Raw genomic sequence first — 18,760 nt, forward strand, 5'->3', positions numbered from 1 at the left:
TGACTAACTTATTTCACTTTGTTTCCTTGCTTTCAATTGTAATTGCAATTATTGAGAACTGCTTTGGTTTTTTAACTTAAAATATGTGTGTACTATTATTAACAATAGAATTTTTCTCATGTAATTTTTTTTAAAGATTTTATTTATTTGAGAGAGAGCCAGTGCAAGCAGGGGGAGGTGCAGAGGGAGAGGGACAAGCAGACTCCTGCTGAGGGGGGGCCCTGATGAGGGGCTCGATCCCAGGACCCTGAGAAGTGTCTGACTTCTGACTTAACTGACTGAGCCACCCAGGTGCCCCTCCTGTAATTTTTATCATTTCAAGCAAAATACTTTATTTTAAAATAAAGACATTTTTTAAAAAGACATTCTCTGCTTTTTTTGTCAGTTGAATTGAAAGACTTTTAAATGTTTTCAGTTCTTAAATTCTTCTTAGAATATGTATGATTATTCTACTTTTGTTTATATGGTTTTATTTTACTCATTTGCTTTTTCTGGTTACAGTGCCATCTATCCTTGCGTATACACTCAAGTCAAAGAATTTTCTCCTTTCAGTATCTTCAAATAATTGTTTGCAGATATATAATTTTTCTGATTTTAAGAGTAGCATGTGCTCATTGTAGAAAATTTAGAAAATGCTCACAAGTATAAAATCATTTATCTACCAGCCAGTTAGTGTTTGGCCTCTTTCTTTTTTTAGAGTTTTCACTTATTTGTTAAAATAAGATCTTATACTTTTTGTCTTAACTCTTTCATTTTACATTATATTTTTTGTATTTTGTTGATCTTTAAAAATAAATTTTTGATGACTACGTAATTCCATAGCATTATTGTACCATATATTTGTAAAAGTATCTTCTGAACTATGGAGATAAAGACTGTTTCCTTTGTAGTCGTTGCCATTTAGTGCACTATGAATACACTTGTATATACACGTTTATCTTCATCAGTGATCACGTTCCTAGACTAGATTGGAGGATACTTAATACAAGATCCAAGGACACTGGGGGTGCCTGGGTGGCTCATTCGTTAAGTGTCTGCCTTCAGTTCAGGTCATGATCGCGGGGTCCTGGGATCGAGCCCCGCATCGGGCTCCCTGCTCCGCGGGAAGCCTGCCTCTCCCTCTCCCATCCCCCTGCTTGTGTTCCCTCTTTTGCTGTCTCTCTCTCTCTCTCTGTCAAATAAATAAATAAAATCTTAAAAAAAAAAAAATCAAAGGACACTGGCAACCTTACAGGTCTTAACAACACCTGGGACCACCTTGCTTTCCAGAAATGTTCTGCTGGTTTCTGCTTCCCTTACCACCCCGTGAGACCTAGCTCTTGACACTCTCAAGAAGCTAATGTTGTTATTTTTCTGTTGATTTGATAAGGAGAAAATAATATCTCCTTTTAATGTGCCTTTACTACCAGTTAGCTTAACTTCTTTTATATTTATGTCTTCTGTGAAATACTGTTTTGCCTGTATGAGGCGGAGTTTGTGTTTTTCTGACCAATTTATATGTATTAGGGATAATAATGATTTATCAATATTTTATAGATATTTACCCCATTCTTTAATTTGCCTTTTAATTTTATGATGCTGTTATTTCTGCCCTAGCTTTTTACTTTGCCATTTTCTGTATTCTGTTGTGATCAATTGTATACTTTTATTTCTTAGCGTATTTTATCTTTGTGGTGTTGTTTTTGTATTTAACTCTTTCATACTCTGGGATACAAAAATGTATCTTGCCATTCAGTTTGTTCTTTTATCTTCATCTTAGAAGAGCTTTTCAAGTTTGCCTTTGAAAGTTTCAGATACAAGTTTCTGCATTATAAATTCAGCTTCTTAAACTCCAGTGCAGCTTTAATGTACTGTTGCTTTTGATCAGGTGGAACACGGCTGTGTCCCCAGCTGTTCTTCCAGCCCAGCGCCACTGCTTCAGTGGCTCTTTGTCCCAGGCTATGGCTGTGAGTGCTCAGCCTTGGGTTTTGGTGGTATAATATGATGCACCATCTTTTTAGGGTCTTCATAAGTGTCTAGTGAGGGGAGAAAGATGCTGTGTGATTAGACACATTTTTCAACACAAGGTTGGGTCAGAAAAGCTTCCAGGAGGCTCCAGCTGAGCCTTGACAGGCTTGGAGGCTTGGAATAGATGCCATAAGCAAAGATTTGCAGACATGAAATATTGGAAAAATTCAGGAACACTAAATAAATTAGTTTCAGTTGAATACGTAAAAGGGGAAAAAGTGATACATAAGATATAGCTAGAGAGGTAGGCCAAGGCTGGATTGTGGAAGCTTTGCTGGCTTTTGTATTAAACAAGTAATATGCTGAGTGTTGCCATTGCACACCTGTTATACGCCAGACTTGGTTCCAAACTGTGGGCACGTGGTGATGAGCAAAACAGGTATGGTCTCTGCCTTCGAGGATCTGCATGTGCACAGGGCAAGCAGTAAATATACAAATAGCTGAGCTCTAAAGAGTGAGTTAGCTGCTGGAAGAGTGGGCTGGGGATGGCAGGCAGGGTAGAGCATTCCCAGGTGGAGGTGTAGTGACGGCAGAGGCTCTGAGGCAGGGAAGTAGTAGATGCATTCAGGAAAGTGAAAATGAAAAAGACCTGTGTTTGGTGCTTAGAGGGAAGGTGGCACAGTGACTCATGGGCTGGAGAGTCAGGGGCAGAATATGGAAAGCCTCCCAGGAAACATCAAGGGTTTAGGAGTAAAGTTAAAGATTGTGTGGGTGTGGCTACGGGATTAAGAGGAAACCCAGGAGCATATAAGAACATAAAATCCAAAGGTAGAGGGTACTTAAAAAGAAGAGTGGTCAACTATATTAAATACCACTGAGCAATCTGTGAAGATGCCAGTCAAGAAGAGTCCTTTGAATTTTACAAAATGGTGACCTTAGCAACAGCCATTCCAGTGGATTAGTATATATGAGAGCTACCCAAGAACATATGAAAACTGATGGTGTGGATACAACGTGTGTAGAAAGGTCCAGAACTTTAGCTGTTAGAATTTAGACTGAAAAATACGGTTGTAGCTAAAGGGCTTATGTGCAAGGAGGCTCTTGGTTACTTTTAAGATGATAGCTGGAAATTTTTGATCCTGATAGAATGACCCAATAGAGAAAGAGAGAGGGAAGTAGAAGATGCAGGGGCAGCGGGGTCAGTTAGAAAAGCACAGATCTTGAGAAGCCAACTGTGGATGAGCTCCAGAAGATAGGTGTCAGTGGCCTTCTACTATTATCCATGGAGAAAACCCGAAGAGGTCTAAGCAGAGCATTGTTTGATTGGACTGTTTCAGTAGGTTAATCATTCTCTCATTATGGAGGATGGATTTGGAGTGGCTGAAAGCACAGAACCCATTAGGATGCCACTGTGAGAATTCAGGTTAGAGATGCTGAAGCCCTCGATAAGGCTGACAGGAGGGGAGAGCATGCATGGAGATAGAACCAAGAGAGAAAATCAGAGGAGTACGATGATTGGATTGTGGGGAGGTAATCAAGAATGAGTCCCATGCTTTTGGACTGGGATGTGATGTTTGTGTTTTTAGAGTGGTTTTCATTAGGATGTCTTTAACTATGGATGGTGAATATATGTTGTTCACAAAATGATTGATTAAAATCAGGGCAAAATTTTGGTTTACTTTCTCTGGAACTTCTAGCTGTTTCCAGAAATCAAATGGGAGCAAGCTCTGGGTAATTTTTAAAGAATCATTTAAGTAAATCTTTTTTGAAGTAGTGGGTTTCAAAACTAAGAAGAAAATGATCTCTCATTGGCTAGTCTTGTTTTCTAGAATTTATGTCCAGAAAGTTGGATTTGAAGTATAATTTGCTACCTCTGTCATTTCTTGCTGCTTATTTTAGGCTACTAGCTTTCAGAACATACTTGTGACTACCTGTGTCCCCAGGTTCCCCCCTCTTCTTTGTCATGTATCGGCATGGCAGTCAAACTCCACACGAGAACATAGTTTTGCTGTTTTCTGGCTCATCCCCATTTCTCAGAACAAAGCTATTTTCCATAACACACAAGGCCCATATTCTTCAGCCTTGTTGATGTTGCCAGGCCTCAGTGGACCTTTTTCTTTTAAGGGCTCTTTCCATATCCTATTGTATCGTCTGGACCATCTCCAAATCCAGTTTTTAATTTCCTATTGGCTAAATTTTATTTTTTTTCTTTAGGCCTCGTACTCCTCTTCCGTTTAATGCTGGCTTCTCTCCTGTGCTGTGAGAGAGACCTTAATCTGTTTTGGGCCAGCCGCCATGCCATTTTAAAATTCCTTTGGGCAGCTATGCAGCTGGTTTAACATTGTTCAATCCCACTTCTTGGCTGGGATTTACTGTCTCTTGGTCAGCTTCCGTTCCTTTCAATAAGAAGTATGAGGGCTGCATTTCCCCTGAAGCAGGAACCCTACATCGCTTCCAGTGTAAGCCTCTCCACCCCCCACACACACTTTTTTGGCTTTATTTTCCAAAGATTCTGGCACCAAATATTTAACCAATTGCAGTCGGTCAGGAAGCCCTGGGCTGAAATAGTGGGTCATTCCTTTTTATGAAGAAATTCAGAGAGCACCCCTGCTAGACATGGCCCTGGGATTTTCCGTGACTGCAACCCCACCCTTGGTGCTTGATGGGCCTTTCTTGCAAGGGTCTCCCAGAAATGTAGTCTCTTCAGGACATACAGTACCTTGGGTATTTAGGTTTCAAGTCTGATACTACTTGATGTTCAGGCCTTGTGTAAGCGTAAGAGGTGGGTACTTGATTAAACTGTAAGTCAGTAGGAGATAAGTTGAAAAGTGAGTGTCCTGACTTACATCTTTGTAAGGAAAACACACCAGTATGCTCGTTGGACACACAGACATGTGTTTCTCATCCTCTTGCACTGGCCTTTTATAACCATTACTGTGGTGGGAGGCAAGAGGTTGGGAAGGGTAGAGCCACAAACTTAGATTCAGAAGGTTTCTCCTTCACGGGCTCTGTTCCTTTGCCAGCTCTGATTGGGTAACCTTGAGGCAAGTTGCTTTGCTTCTCTCGGCCTCAGCTTTCTGGTTCTTAAAATGAAGGGGTTGAACTGGATAGTCTTCAAAGTCCCTTTAAGTTGAGATGAACCCTATCATCCGTATAAAAATGTTTTGATGACATGCTCAACCATGCAGCTGTGGAGATTTTCATGTGAGTGATCCACTACCAAAAATGGGACTCAGTTTCTGTCATCCACCTTTCTAGAGGGTTCTGGCAGCAGCACGAGGCTCATTAGAGAGCTTTTGCTTCCAACAGGTGGTTTGTCCTACTCAGAATAAGGAAAAAGAAAATCAACCACACAAAGATAGGACATGTTAAGAAAGAAAAAGAAGCGCTTTTTTCTTAGTTCAGAACAAGAAGCTGAGGGGTGTAGCCGAGAGGAAGAAAACCAAATCATTTCATTGACAAAGTACATACAAATACTCCTTTCTCCCCATGCCCATACTTTGTGGTATATAGTACAGAAAACCTAATAGAATCATTGGGGTTTTATTAGGAATTTCATTCTTGAGGTCTTTGAACATAGTTGTAATTTTCTGGTGAGTAAATAAGCCTTATCCCAGAACCCCAATCCCTTTTAGAAGATCATGCCTCTTTTCCATACTTTCACCTTATTTCATAGTTCACTTTACCTAAGGGAGAAGGTGACACCAAGTATCTGGCTTATGCCTTTATTTGAGAATTTGAGAAATGTGATTGGAGTTCTGCTCTTATATGTAAAATCCCTGATAATAATTGGTAGGTTTTGAAAAGCTTTGGTCTGTGGAGAAAATGTACCAGGTAAAAAGCAGTTGGGCAAGGAAATAGATCTACCAGATGGGTCAAAAGTTAAGACCTTCAAAATGTGGGCCTGTGTAGTCATTGACAGCTTGCTACTTTAAAAATGAGCCACTGGTAGGTAGTTCCAGTTATCCAGAATGATGCTCTATTTCTCTTTCTGATGGTTATATTAACCTTGTTATTAGAGAATTCATATCAGTGATCCACTATCCTTGGTCTGTGTAATTCTTCCTTGAATTCATATCTATATCCATAATATTTATATCTGCCTTGCTCTATCAAATGTTAATAGCAAGAACTTGCATGAGAAATCAGCAACCTTAAGGAGCATAACTAATTCATCTGGGTTGCCAACGGAAAGATTTCTGGAAAGTCATTTTTTCGTCACTCATCTAGGAGATACTATGACTGGTGATAATATCATGCATGGCCCTTCCAGATGCCTAAGCAAAATTGGTTTTAGAAATTTAATAGAATGACCCCTTAATTAAGCAAAGAGAAAACCTGTCATATTAGCATCATTCAGAATGCCGTTTCATATTCAAAAATCAGCTTCAATAAAACAAGATGGCATTCACTTGTCCATTTAATGAAGCTTGCATCTTGGTAGGGCTTTTATTCTCACATAATAATAAATGTTCTTGCATTTAGCTTTATTTTGATAGAGTTGATCTTAATTATAGCAGGTCTTAGAACTTTATAGACAGGACTAACAATGGAAAAATATCTCAGCACTCACATCATCAAAGACCGTTCTAATGAAATAATGTTGTTTTATACAGGTCATTAGAGAAGTAAAAGGAATGTTGTCCTTTTGTTCAGCTATTACCTTACCTCATTGTTGAAAACATGAAACTGCTGAGAGTTACAGTGTATCATTTTCATAAAATATGAGTTGTTGAAGAGCTAGTCTCCAGCAGGCATTCCATGTTATGTTTTCCTATTCGTTCAAATCCAAAATATTGCTCATCTAAACTTTCTGTGTTAATCACTGGTACATTAAGTCTGAGACTGCACAACGCCCAGTAATTCATAACCGTCTCAGGACTTGTTCACCTTAAGGTCAGCTTCTCAGTGCCTGAGCTGGTGGTCATTAACACGAAGTCATAGTCTGCTGTGGCTTCACAGAATTAACGAAAAGGAAAGCAAGAGATGTTACTGTAAGAATCTGGACTAAAAGCCGCCAGATTTTCGGCACTGGTTTTCCTTCCTCCTTCTTTGTTTTCTTTCTCATTTTAGTAGGGAGCTAATTGCCGGCAAGATTCAGTTGGAGGTTCTCCACCCCAAACAGTGGACCGGTGGGGTACAGCAATGGCACAAAATGCCCTGGGAGGAGAGAGGATGGACCCTGAAGTCTGACACTTGGGAGGTGTCCCTTGGACTGACTGCTGATGGGCCAGGAGGAGTTTCTGAGCAAAGCAGATAAATGGGGAGACTTTCTAGTGCAGGGAGGGAGTGGAGGGTTCCAAGTCAGTGAGAAATCAAAGACCATAGGGTTTTCGAGAAACTCTGGTATCCTGAGACGGCTGGGACATAAATTGGGAAGGAAATGTTGGCTAAGAACTCTGGCTGGAAGTTTAGCCAGGAGCCTGAGGAGGACGGGTGCTCTGTGCTCTGCCAAAGAGAGTGGTTGGTGTCCTCCAGCCAAGAAGAGATACTGAATATTCTGAACGAGGGAGTGTCACTGACAGGTTTGCTGTTGGTGGAGAATGGATTAGAGGAAGGGATGCAAGACTGGAGATAAGGAGTGTGAGGAGTTTGGGGAAGACAGATAAGAGGGAATGATAGAGGAGGGACAGGGCAGAGAGAGAGGGGAGCATGCCCCCAAGATTTCTAGCTAGGGTGACTGGTTGGAGTCTCTGATGAGAGAAAAAGGAGAGACGGAGGTGAGGTGAGGAGGGGGATCATAGTTAAGTTCATTTATCATGAACATGTCCCATAATATCAGATAAATGGTTTTAAAGGCCAGAGGGCAACCTTCGAGAAAGACTGGGGTATCATCAGTATATAGTTGGTAATTTGAAGCATTTCTGAGTTTCTTTCCAGCCCTTAAATCTTGTGGCTCAGTGAATAATCTCTTAGACAAATACCCATTTCCGGAAGTCTAAAATTAGTAGTGGCCTGCCTTAAGTGATTTGATGATACTCTGTAGTTACGGCTCTCACGGTTGTGATCAGTAAGTAAATTGTAGCGTTGTGCTGACATTGGAAACCATCAGAACAGATTTACTGCACGTCATCTTTGTGTTCGATGTTGCAGGGGAGAGTCAGTTTTTTAGATGTGAAACAATGTCATTGAGTTTTTGGTTCAAGTTGAGGTAAGAGGCAAAAAAAGGACAAAAATACCAGAGATTTGTCAGTAAGCTCAGGAAGTGTGGTTTAGGAAGAATACAGTGGATTTGGTTTCAGGCTTGATAAGTTCGAGATTAGAGCAGAAGATGAAATGGAAACGAATAAGAATAAGAAGGATCCCGGCTGAAGATGAAGCTTTGGGATTCATTCTGAGGACCGTGGTAATTGAAGTCCAGCTTGTCTGGAAAGGGTGGGATGGGGTAGCACTGAGGAAGCAGCAGGTCCCAGGGCGAGGCCCGAGCCCTGGCAGACCCCATCTTCAGGCTGCGGAAGGATGAGGGCTGGCCAACGTGTTTAAAAGTCGAACAAGAATAATACTCTGTCCTGGGATATGGAAAGAGAGAGTTCAAGGAGGGAGCTGGCCAGCCTTGGGGGTCAAGGATGATGGATGGTGGCTGACTGGAAAATGATCATCAAATTTACGGACAGGTCAGCCGTTGGTGGCCTTTCTCAGAGGAGCTTCATGGAATAAAGAGTGAGAAAGTGAGTTTGTAGGTCAAGAAGGAACAGGGGGAGGAATAATAGTAATACTAATGGTTGGCCCGTATTGTATGCTTCCTACGTCACATGCCAGGTAATGTTCTAAGCACTTTATCCATGTACTTTGTTGAGTCCTCACAGTAATTTTAGGAATATACCAATGTTACTAGTATAGTATGGTTACTAGTATTTTTTTTTTTTTTTTTTTTTTGCTGATGAGGTACATGAGGAACAAAGGCAGTGCACGTAGATAGTTTTTCTGAGACATTTCGCAACAGTAGAATGAATGAAAAAGCACAGTAGGTGACATCATAGTGAAGTGAATGCTTTTCCAAGAGATTTTAACATGTTTGAAGTCAGCGGAGGGAAGAGTAGCTGAGGATGCTAGAGAAGGATGAACAGGTAGGACTCGAGGGAGGAGAGAGTGGTAGGGAAAGAGCCTGGCCTTGAAAGGAGAAGGGACAGTCTTGTTTGAGTGGAGAAAAGTAAGAAAAGTGGGTAGTCACTCAGAGTTTACAATTCAGAGGTGAGATAGTCTCTGAACTTACTCTCGATTATGTTGAAAAATTAGGAAGGGAAGTGAGATGGCTACCAAATCATATTGCGTTCATCTTCTTCTTTTTCTTCTGGAAAGTTTCCTGACTCGACATTAAGAACTTTAGAAAGAGCAGGGCCACCTGGCTGGCTCAAGAGCGTGTGACTCTTGATCCTTGGGGCTGTGAGTTTGAGCCCCACGTTGGGTGTAGGGATTACTTAAATAAATAAAACTTTTAAAAAATCGAGGAAGAGGAAAGTTCAGTTTTATTAACTCCTCCAAACTAAATTCTGTCAAGGGCTACTTACCATTTAAAAAAATTTTTTTTAAAGATTTTGTTTGTTTATTAGAGAGAGAGCGAGAGAGAGAGAGCACGAGTGGGAGGGGGAGCCGAGGGAGAGGGAGAAGCGGGCTCCCCGCCGAGCAGGGAGCCCGATGCGGGGCTCGATCCCAGGACCCTGGGACCATGACCTGAGCCGAAGGCAGACGCTTAACCGGCTGAGCCACCCAGGCGCCCAGCTTACCATTTTTTTTAAATCATTTGTTATCTTCCCATGTGTTTGGATGCAGTAATTGCATTTTCTTGTTTCTCCAAAAGCCTGAATTTGGGGAGCGTGTAATCCAGAGGCAGAGAGGACAGAACCTGACAGATGGGAGTGTGCGGTGTGGAAGTAAACCAGGAAAAGGGGAAGGGGAAGGAAAAAGGCGAAGTCAGTTAGTTACCGTAAGGATAAAGAAGTGTATCTAAAAGTCTGTTTATAACTTCCTAATCAAGACATCACTTTTATGAGAACATTTTTATTGGGGAAAAAAGGCATAGGAACACTATCATCAAGTTTATAGAGAACACAATGAATTTGCCAGTGGGCCACTGGCTAACCAGTGGGAGCAGCATTGACATTTAGGACCTTGAGTGGCTTTAACTTGGTGACAGGAAGTCTTCTCTTGTGAATAAGTCAGGTTTCCTGGCTATGTTGCTGAACTCATCAGATCCTCTGTCTCCCTCTCCTCCCTCCCTGGGAATGCTGTTGAGATTTGCCCAAGGTTATCTGTAGGGTTGAGTGAGCCACTTCTGCAGAAAGAACTGTGGGCATTGACCGCAACCCAGGAAGGTGACAATACTTCCACGGGTTTCCCCGGTAGGAGAATATACTCTCCTTGGAAATAAAGGGTTGGAAGCAGGCAGAAAACACTGACCATGGCGATTATAGCAGCTCTTTCTGTTCGAAAACATTTCCTGAGGAAAGTAAATGTTTTCTCGCAGAGCCCAGTGTTTGTCTATGAAGACATTTTCATGAAAACATTTTATTGATGTGTAAAATGTTTTAGAAGTTCATTCTGTGTAAACATGATCATCTCATGCTAATCGAGGTGTGTCGAGCGCCTCTGTCTATCCATTAATATCTGGTGTGTGTCAGTCTGTGTTTTGTGTCTGATGTTAAATGTCTTTTTTGCAGATGTTGATGAATGTGTAAACAACACTGTTTGTGACAGTCACGGGTTTTGTGACAATACGGCTGGCTCCTTCCGCTGCCTCTGTTATCAGGGCTTCCAGGCCCCACAGGATGGGCAAGGGTGTGTGGGTGAGTGTTTAGATTTCTTTCCACAGTATGTTTCATGTCCCCCCTGTTGAAATGCCATCAGAGTTATCAAGGACAGCAGAGATTGTAAGCAAGGTAATTTGGATAGAATTTCATCCTCATGCGATTTTGTCACACGATTTGGGGATGTGCAGAAAGATGGCTTCTGAAATTGTTCGGGACATTAAGAAATAGAGAAGAAGAACTTTGAATTTCATGTATATTAAAAAAGAACATCTGTTTAAACTCTGAGCTGTGGTTACGGAGCCCTTCTGTAGAGTCCCTCCTGCACAGGAAACAGTCTGGTGTGTGGTGTGGCTTGTCTGTCTTCAAGATGTACCTCCTTAGGCAGTGCAGTTAAGGAAAAGTGTTGGCAGGAGTTTCATTTTCCAGGAATGACACCCGTAAAATGATGCTTTGGACAGTGCAACTCTATTTCTTCAGTCTTTCTGGGATTGACAGAGCTAGGAGGCATCTTGAATATCACCAGATGTCCCAGAACAGGGTCCAGCACATGCTCCTATAGACAACCCATTTCATATTCCATTTTCTGATCAGCTGTGATTTCTTTAAATCAAATTCATTATGAAACATTTGCACTGGGAGCCATGAACTGGGAAAGAAGAAAGGTTATTAAATTCAGAACATCACAGGTAACGAGGCTTTTTCTTTACTCTTACTCCGTTCATTTCATAGCAGGCACTGTCTCAGGAGGAGTCTGTAACTTCTGAGTTTGAACATTTGCAATTCAAAGCATTAATTCATTTCCCGTCCAGATTAAACGGGGAACGTAAAATCGACTTGGAGGTTTAGTGATGAAATCGCCCCCGTGAATAGTCACCACTTTTACTCTAACACTGTCATAGTTGCTGGTTCCAACTCCTGCTTTAGTCTCCTTTGCACTAAAATGCAGGCAAGAAAACTTGTCTAAATATTTTGACTGAACAGGTCTTGTGACCTGGCTGCCACTCCTCAGCCTCAGCACCTCCTTCTTCGCCTCCAGTGACATAAAACTGCTTGTGGTGGTTCACAGCTGTGCAGCGATTAGGCTGTTGTTTGCTCCTTCTGCTGGAAACATCTTCCCAGCTTCCCCTTGCCTGAGTAGGGATGCAGCCCATTGCTCCTGAGGGTACTGTCCCTCTCCTCCCAGACACTGTCCCTGCTCCATCTTTCTCTCTCCAGCTCGGTGCTGAACCCTCCTCCTGCTTCCAGAATACCTTTGGCGGATTCAGTTACAGTACTGACAAACTTTCGGGCTGTCATTTGTGTAGATGGCCTGCAGCTGCCCTCTCCGAGGCCTCAAGAGCCCTGGTCTCTTTGCCCTGGCTGGGACTCATAGTTGACCTATTGTAGGTTCACAGCAGATTTTAACTGTTACCTGTTAAGATAGCAATGTCCCACCATTAACTCCATATCAGCTCCTGAGCCCCCAATTGAAGTTCACTTCTAACCAGTCAGATGAGCACACTGAACCCAACTTGACATTCTGTCTCAGCCCACGAAACACCACCCTTAGAGGAGGGATTTTACCGAACTCAACAGGTGTCATTTCATCTGTTTATTCACTCTTTCAAAAATGTTAACTGAGCACCTACTATATACACTTCCTGCTGGGTGTTCTGTAGAATTTAAGAGTTGAATCAGTCCTGAGACCAAACTTTGGCCATTCTGTTTCCTCTACTTGGACCCTTCCTGTGCCTGCCCGCCCCCACCCCCCGCCAGCCCCCTGCCAACTCTGCTCCTTATCACCTCCTCATCCTTCAGATGGAACTTGGCTCCAATATCATTTCCCTAACTTGCCCCTGCCCGGAAGGTCCACTGCTCCATGCTTGCCTTGCACTTTTCAATCTTAGCACTTATCACGGCCTGTGAGATCATCTGGCTGATTTGTCTGGCTTGACTGTAAGCTCTGTGAAGGCAGGAGTTGGGCCTGCCTGCGTCATCATTGTTTCCCCAGTGCCTGGCCTGCAGGAGTAAACCAGAAAGTACTTTTGGCTTGAGTAAATTCATTCTCATGGGAGAGATACCAAGAGTCATGTAAATAATACAAGTTAGAAAGTAGAAAGTTCCATTTGACATTTACCAAATTGATAAATGTGAACTGGCAAATTTCTAAAGTCAATTTTTCTGGTCTAAATTATGACTGGGTTGATTAAATATGCCAACTCTCTCTGCTTTCTGTCATGTTATAATGCCTTTTCATAAGCAAAACCCAGCTCATTAGGTTTATATTTGTTTATATACAAAGTGAAATGGAAAACTGAGGTAATTATCCAATTAAGTCAAGATACATAAACTTTTTGTCCAATTAACTGGGTATAGTAGGTGAAAATAAGATTTCTTTTTTCCCTGAATGATTTGGATAATTGCTCAAATATTTAACTTTGTATAAACCATCTCAAAGTACGCTCATGAGAGCTGATGTTTGTACATGTTTAAGGCATAAAATACATGAGCATTTCAGATGTCAAGTCAAGTACTTTGTTGAACTGGGCATTCCTTACTAAAATTTCTTTGGACGAGACACGTTACAATGTAGTATTGGGCAAGGTCAGACGTTAGAATTAGCCCCTTTTAGGGCTATGTGCTTGCATAATATTGAATAAAATGGACTCATTAGTAGATTCCTGGGCTGTGTTTTAATTAAGCATAAAGTGCAGACAAAAAACACTTAGCAAAATAGAAAGGACACTGTGGTACACCCGCAGAATTTTTAAAGGCACAGCCCACGATAAGTTACTGGAACGGTTTGTTTGGTGTGAATGATTAACCTGGTGAGTATTTACAGGGGTCGTTCCTTCATTTCCCAAAGGGATACGCAACCTGATTTCTGGTTGTTAAAGTATGGACATTTTGGCTACTAGAGAATTGTATTTTCAGATATATGTATAGATTGAAAACAATTTTGTAATGAATGTGAGAAAGGTGGTTGTTTCTGAAGCGCCAGGTTTGCTAATTTTCCTTGAATTTAAAAGTGAGAGTGGACTGTCACGTTCTTTAAGACCTCATTATGTCAAGAAGTCAAGGCAGAGAGAATTAAATGGCCAGGGTGTACATACGCTACTGGCAGTACAATCCCAGGACCCTCTGTAAAGTGCAATTGGAACATGGAAACTTTGCTCTGTTTTCATGGTCCTTTTTACACGAACCAAATTGTGCAGCCCATCCCTGAGGAGCCCCTTCCCCAGAAAATAGTGGAAGGGTTTGATTGCTCACTCGGGACCATTTGTGACAAGCAGACACCACTTAGCCCTGGTACAGCTGGTGAAATAAAGAGCTGTTGGGAGGGAGGCACGCATCTGACTTGCTCTGTGCTCCCTTTTCCAGATGTGAACGAATGCGAGCTGCTCAGTGGGGTGTGTGGTGAAGCCTTCTGTGAAAATGTGGAAGGGTCCTTCCTCTGTGTGTGTGCTGATGAAAACCAGGAGTACAGCCCCATGACCGGGCAGTGCCGCTCCCGGGCCCCGGGAGGTAAGTCACCATGGCTCTTCTTGGGGACTTGTACCTACACAGGTTTGAGCCACACACTCTGGGAGTGAGGTAAGGAATAACCAAGTGTCCTGGCACACTGCTGTCTCTGGAAGCTTCCATGCTCTTTCCAAGTCTGCCTTATCAGTGAATTAGGATGTGGTCAGTGATGACTATTTGAGCTAGATGGCCTCTGTCATGCTTTCCAACCCAGAGACACCATGTGTAGGGTAAAGGATCCAAAATGATGAGAACATTCACTGGGACTTGCGTACTACTCAGAGAGCCATCAGCTCAGGGTTTAACGTGGCCTCATCTCATTAGGTTGCATAATCTTTCTTTCTTGGCCCTTGGAGAAATGTATCTTGACACTTCTCTAAATTAAAAGCAACATATAGGCCTCTCAGGATCTACAAAGACTTCCACTTGGAAGAGTTAAGGTGTTTTTTCAGAAACTGGCCTGGAGAGTGGCTGTGTTTGCATTCATTTAAAATTTGATTTAGTCTGTGTCGTCATGGCACAAATTGAAATGGAGAGCTGATGGTTTTCCAGATAAATTAATCAACTTCCAGATCACTCTTTTAGCTTGTGCCATGTAGCTCTAGCTTGGTTGTATTTTAAGGAAAGCAAAAGACCAAATGATCATTCGAGAGCCAAATAAAATGAAACATTGGCCATTTGACGTTCTTGCTCAATCTCGGTGATTATATCCATGCTTCCAAGAGAGCTCTCACTACTTCTCCACAGGGTACACTTGTTCTGTGTGGAATAACCATCTTTGCAAGTAATAAGGAATAAAATGTAAAAATATTTTCACCTACACATATTCTTCTTAATTATTAAAAATAGAAAGAAGCGGGGTACAGAATGACACAAAAAGTAATTCAAAAACGTTGTCTATGAAGGGGATGAGGTGAAGTGTTATTGGAGGGAGGGGTTGCTCTTCATTCCAGTGACCACCACTGTGACCCATGAGCCAAAGAGAAAAGACTTTTCATTTCAGTTGTTCCTATAATAGCAAAAACAAACACACAATCAGAAACCTGCCTGGCCCATAAAAGGACTGGTTAAGTAACTTTCTCTTATTTGTCTTTGGTTCCGTAGAGTAGCACCTTACCCACAGTATTATTTTGACTAAGTCATTCACATGTCATGCTATTGTACAGTCATTAAATGATTCGTATGAAGGTTAGGTAGCCAAGGTAAATGTGTGTGGTACGATGTTGAATGACAAAGCAGGCTCTTTGAATGATTACAGTCTGTGGTGGGAAGGAAGAAGAGAAGACATTTAAGAAGACAATTATTGGAATTAATGGAAATTTTAGCTTTTTCCTTTGTCTTCTAAACTTCTTGTAATGCTTTAAATTGGAATGACCACGGTGGTCTGCTGTTTTCCAGCTGTGTAAGCTTGGGCATATCATTCACCTTTTATGAGTTTTGATTTTCTCACTTATAGAAAGGTTATATTTACCTCACAGAATTTTATGGATTTTTAAAAAAATCCTGTATGTAAAAGCCATTTGTTAACGGCAGAGTACTGTAGGAAGTAAGCTATAATCCAAACACTTAAGTGATACCTATTTCTCATCTTTTTAGAATCTGTTCTGAAATGATGGACCTTTTAAGTATTCTTTCCCCTAGGTAGATATTTTTTTGCTAGAATGTTTTAGCAACATCAAAGAATGGTTCATTCACTTCACATAGATTCGAATGAGGTACATGTCTGAGATCCTAGAGCCTGTTCATTTCTTTTTTTAGAGATTAATGATACCTTAATAGGATCATGAGACCATCTGAACCATTTTGGGGGAACTGGAGTAGTTCATTATAAACTGCTTCTTAAAACTTTACAGTGATTCATTTTGTATAAGCCTTGTTCCTCATATCCTATTTTTAAGTTTTTCTGTAACAAAGTCCCTGACACTTGCTTTGCTTTTTTCCTCCCTTAGTGTCTTTGCTCTCTCAGTGACTGACTGACTCTTTCTGGAAAGTTCTCCCAGTCAGAGTTCACTACGTACTGTCCTGCGTTTTTTAAAGAACTTCATTTTGAATACTCAGCTTCATAAATCTTGTCTGCCGATGGAATTCCTCTTAATTTTGTATCTGATCTTTCCATTTATGGTTTCTTACACATTTCCCCCCATAGTTCTCTGGCTTTTGCTAAATACCATACATACCCAGTTGTTTTTATCGGTCCCTGTCAGTATAATCTGACTAATGTATACAGTTCCTGGCAGCTCTGACTACTCTACCTCAATTTGCATAGTTCTTGGCAAACTTTAACTGATGATATGCAGTCTTAAGATTGTCTATGATGACATCTTCATGTGAGCAATTCTCTGTCAGGGTCCTGAGAGACAAGCCAGCTATAAAAACTGCAGGAGGAGATTTCTCTTTCTGACTTCATCAGGGTCAGTAATTGATCTGCTGTTAAAAAAGGTGATTGAAGCTGGAAATCCTAAAAAAGATAATACAGTTTTTAAGTATTTAAATTTTAACTTAAAGCACACAAAGGTACATTCATTTGCCGATCCTCGAAGGAAGGCCAAAGTCTTTCTTCGAGTAGAAGTCCGCTCTTAAAGACCTGCATGGCTTGTCCTGCATAAACTATATTATGCATGATCGACACCACCCACTTTAAAGGTAGTGAGAATTTAAAGGCCTTTGCGAAGTAAATGAGGGTAAAATCCCTCTAGATTTTTATAGTTTTTCTCGAGGTTTTTTTTACAGTTGTCTTATCTGCACCTAATTTGATAGCGTTGTTTACTGAATCAGCTTTAGTCTTTCCATACCTTGAACCTGTTCCATAAACAACTCTCCTTAATGCATATTTTATTGATTTGTATACTGTTTAGTTATGTAATTACAACAATTAATACACTGGCAGAGAATGTTTGAGAATAAACACAGCCGAGTCTTGGTCAGCATACTGCTCAACATGGGAGAGCAGAAGTGTGTGCTCCTACCAGAAAGCAGCCGACTGGCTATGAGCATTCTGCCTGCTGTGGACATTGGCCAGAGTGCTTTCCAGAGGGCGAGAGAACATTGGTTACCGCAACAGGTTGGTTAAATGGAGGCCACTTAAAAGAGTTGGTCTCCTGCTCCAATCAAAGGATCTGCTGTACTTGGTGTACCAAATTTAAGTGAAAGTTTTTAACAAGGGTTCAGATTAATAGCAGTGTCTATATGATAGACCAACAGCTCAGCTCTCATCCTTCCTGAAAAGTAATAGAGAAAGGAAAGATGAATTTGCATTATAGGCTGTAAGATTGTTACTCGGTTATAAAGTTTCCCCAGGACAGAGGGTATTCCAGCAATGAGCAGTAGCAGAATAATCTACAGTGGAATCATACTGAGGACAGAACTGGAGCTAAGGGGTGGGTGTCAGGAAGGCAGATTTCAGATCAGTATGCAGATTTGTCCAATAACTAGAGACAGCAGGTCACTGTCACGAATTTGTGGGTGTTTCCCGGGAGGTATCCCAGAACACGTGGGATAGGGCACCCACTTCCAGCAGGATATCGTGCCAGGTCTCCTTTCAGGTACTTTTGAATTTTCATGTCCTAGGATTTTTGTTTCTAAACTCCTTCTTGGCTCCCACCTAATTTTTTTTAGGTCTGGCGGAATGGTTTTCACTGCCTGGGCCTTTGGCCGCTAATTTACATTGTTGTCTGTTGCCTAAAAGCACCTGCAACAGAAATAACTAAAAAGTGTCCAAGCCACTCATCCCATGTAAGAGGGTATGCATATGAAATATAGCCTGATGCTTTTATTTGCTCAGTGCCTGTGAAAATTGCTCAGTGAAAACTTTATGTCCTTGAATACTCTAAAGGAAGCAGTAAATATGTAGTTTTGTCAACGGTAGCCCAGGCCTTACCCACAAAGCATTGCTCTCCGTCTTGACTGATGCACAGAGGAGACTCTGGGGTAGGAACTGAGTGTTATTTTTAAACCAGAAGGTGTAAGGAAAAGAACACAAAGAGATGTATGTTATAATTGAGGCAGGTGTTCCTCACTTTAAGAAAAGCAAGTGAGATCAGAAATTATAAAACATAAGTTGGCGTGATAATTGGCATTGTAAATTAATTGTTCTTTACACAGTTTATTTCAGGGTTTCCTTAAATACCATTTTCCACTAATGTATTTGTGAGCTTGTTCTCACATCACAAGCTCAGGCCTAGGCTTCTCCAACAAGGAATCACCTTCATGGTTTTCCAGCCCAGCTCCTGTATTTATGTGTAAGGAAGCCAAGGCCCAGGGAGAAGTTCTAAATGTTCTCCTTAGGGCCCTATGGCTACTGCTGTGCAGGAACCCAACCCTGAGATCTTTTCCACTTCACCATTCCACTTTTCAAGGCTGAGGACCCCATGACACCAAATTCTTCTAAAAATTGGCTTCCTTTTCTCTTCATTTCTTTGTTTTGTTTTCGTTATTAAAATAATGTGCATTCTTCTCAGAAAATTGGCAAATACAAAAATAGATGAAAAACGAAAATCCCCTACAGTGGCACCATCCACCACGCTGACCTCCAGATTCTTTCTGGGGACATCCATGCTCCACCTACC

General features: G+C 41.4%; 1 protein-coding gene across 12 annotated transcripts in view; it reads left to right on the top strand.

Moving 5' to 3' along the window:
* LTBP1 (latent transforming growth factor beta binding protein 1) overlaps positions 1-18,760 on the top strand; it is a 387,020-nt gene that overhangs the window by 328,816 nt on the left and 39,444 nt on the right. For 6 of the 12 annotated variants that reach the window (XM_073897251.1, XM_073897249.1, XM_025868027.2 and 3 more), the window contains 2 exons: positions 10,605-10,730; positions 14,055-14,198. The exons of 3 other annotated variants lie outside the window; for them this stretch is intronic. In XM_073897251.1, the coding sequence (XP_073753352.1) occupies positions 10,605-10,730; positions 14,055-14,198 (270 nt within the window). The remainder of the gene's footprint in view (positions 1-10,604; positions 10,731-14,054; positions 14,199-18,760) is intronic. 3 more of the 12 variants (XM_073897250.1, XM_025868028.2, XM_025868029.2) reach the window with 1 other exon arrangement.

Source organism: Callorhinus ursinus, unplaced genomic scaffold (genome assembly GCF_003265705.2).
Source record: "Callorhinus ursinus isolate GAN/ISIS: 27379988/994484 unplaced genomic scaffold, GSC_fseal_2.0 scaffold10, whole genome shotgun sequence".
Lineage (NCBI taxonomy): Eukaryota > Metazoa > Chordata > Mammalia > Carnivora > Otariidae > Callorhinus > Callorhinus ursinus.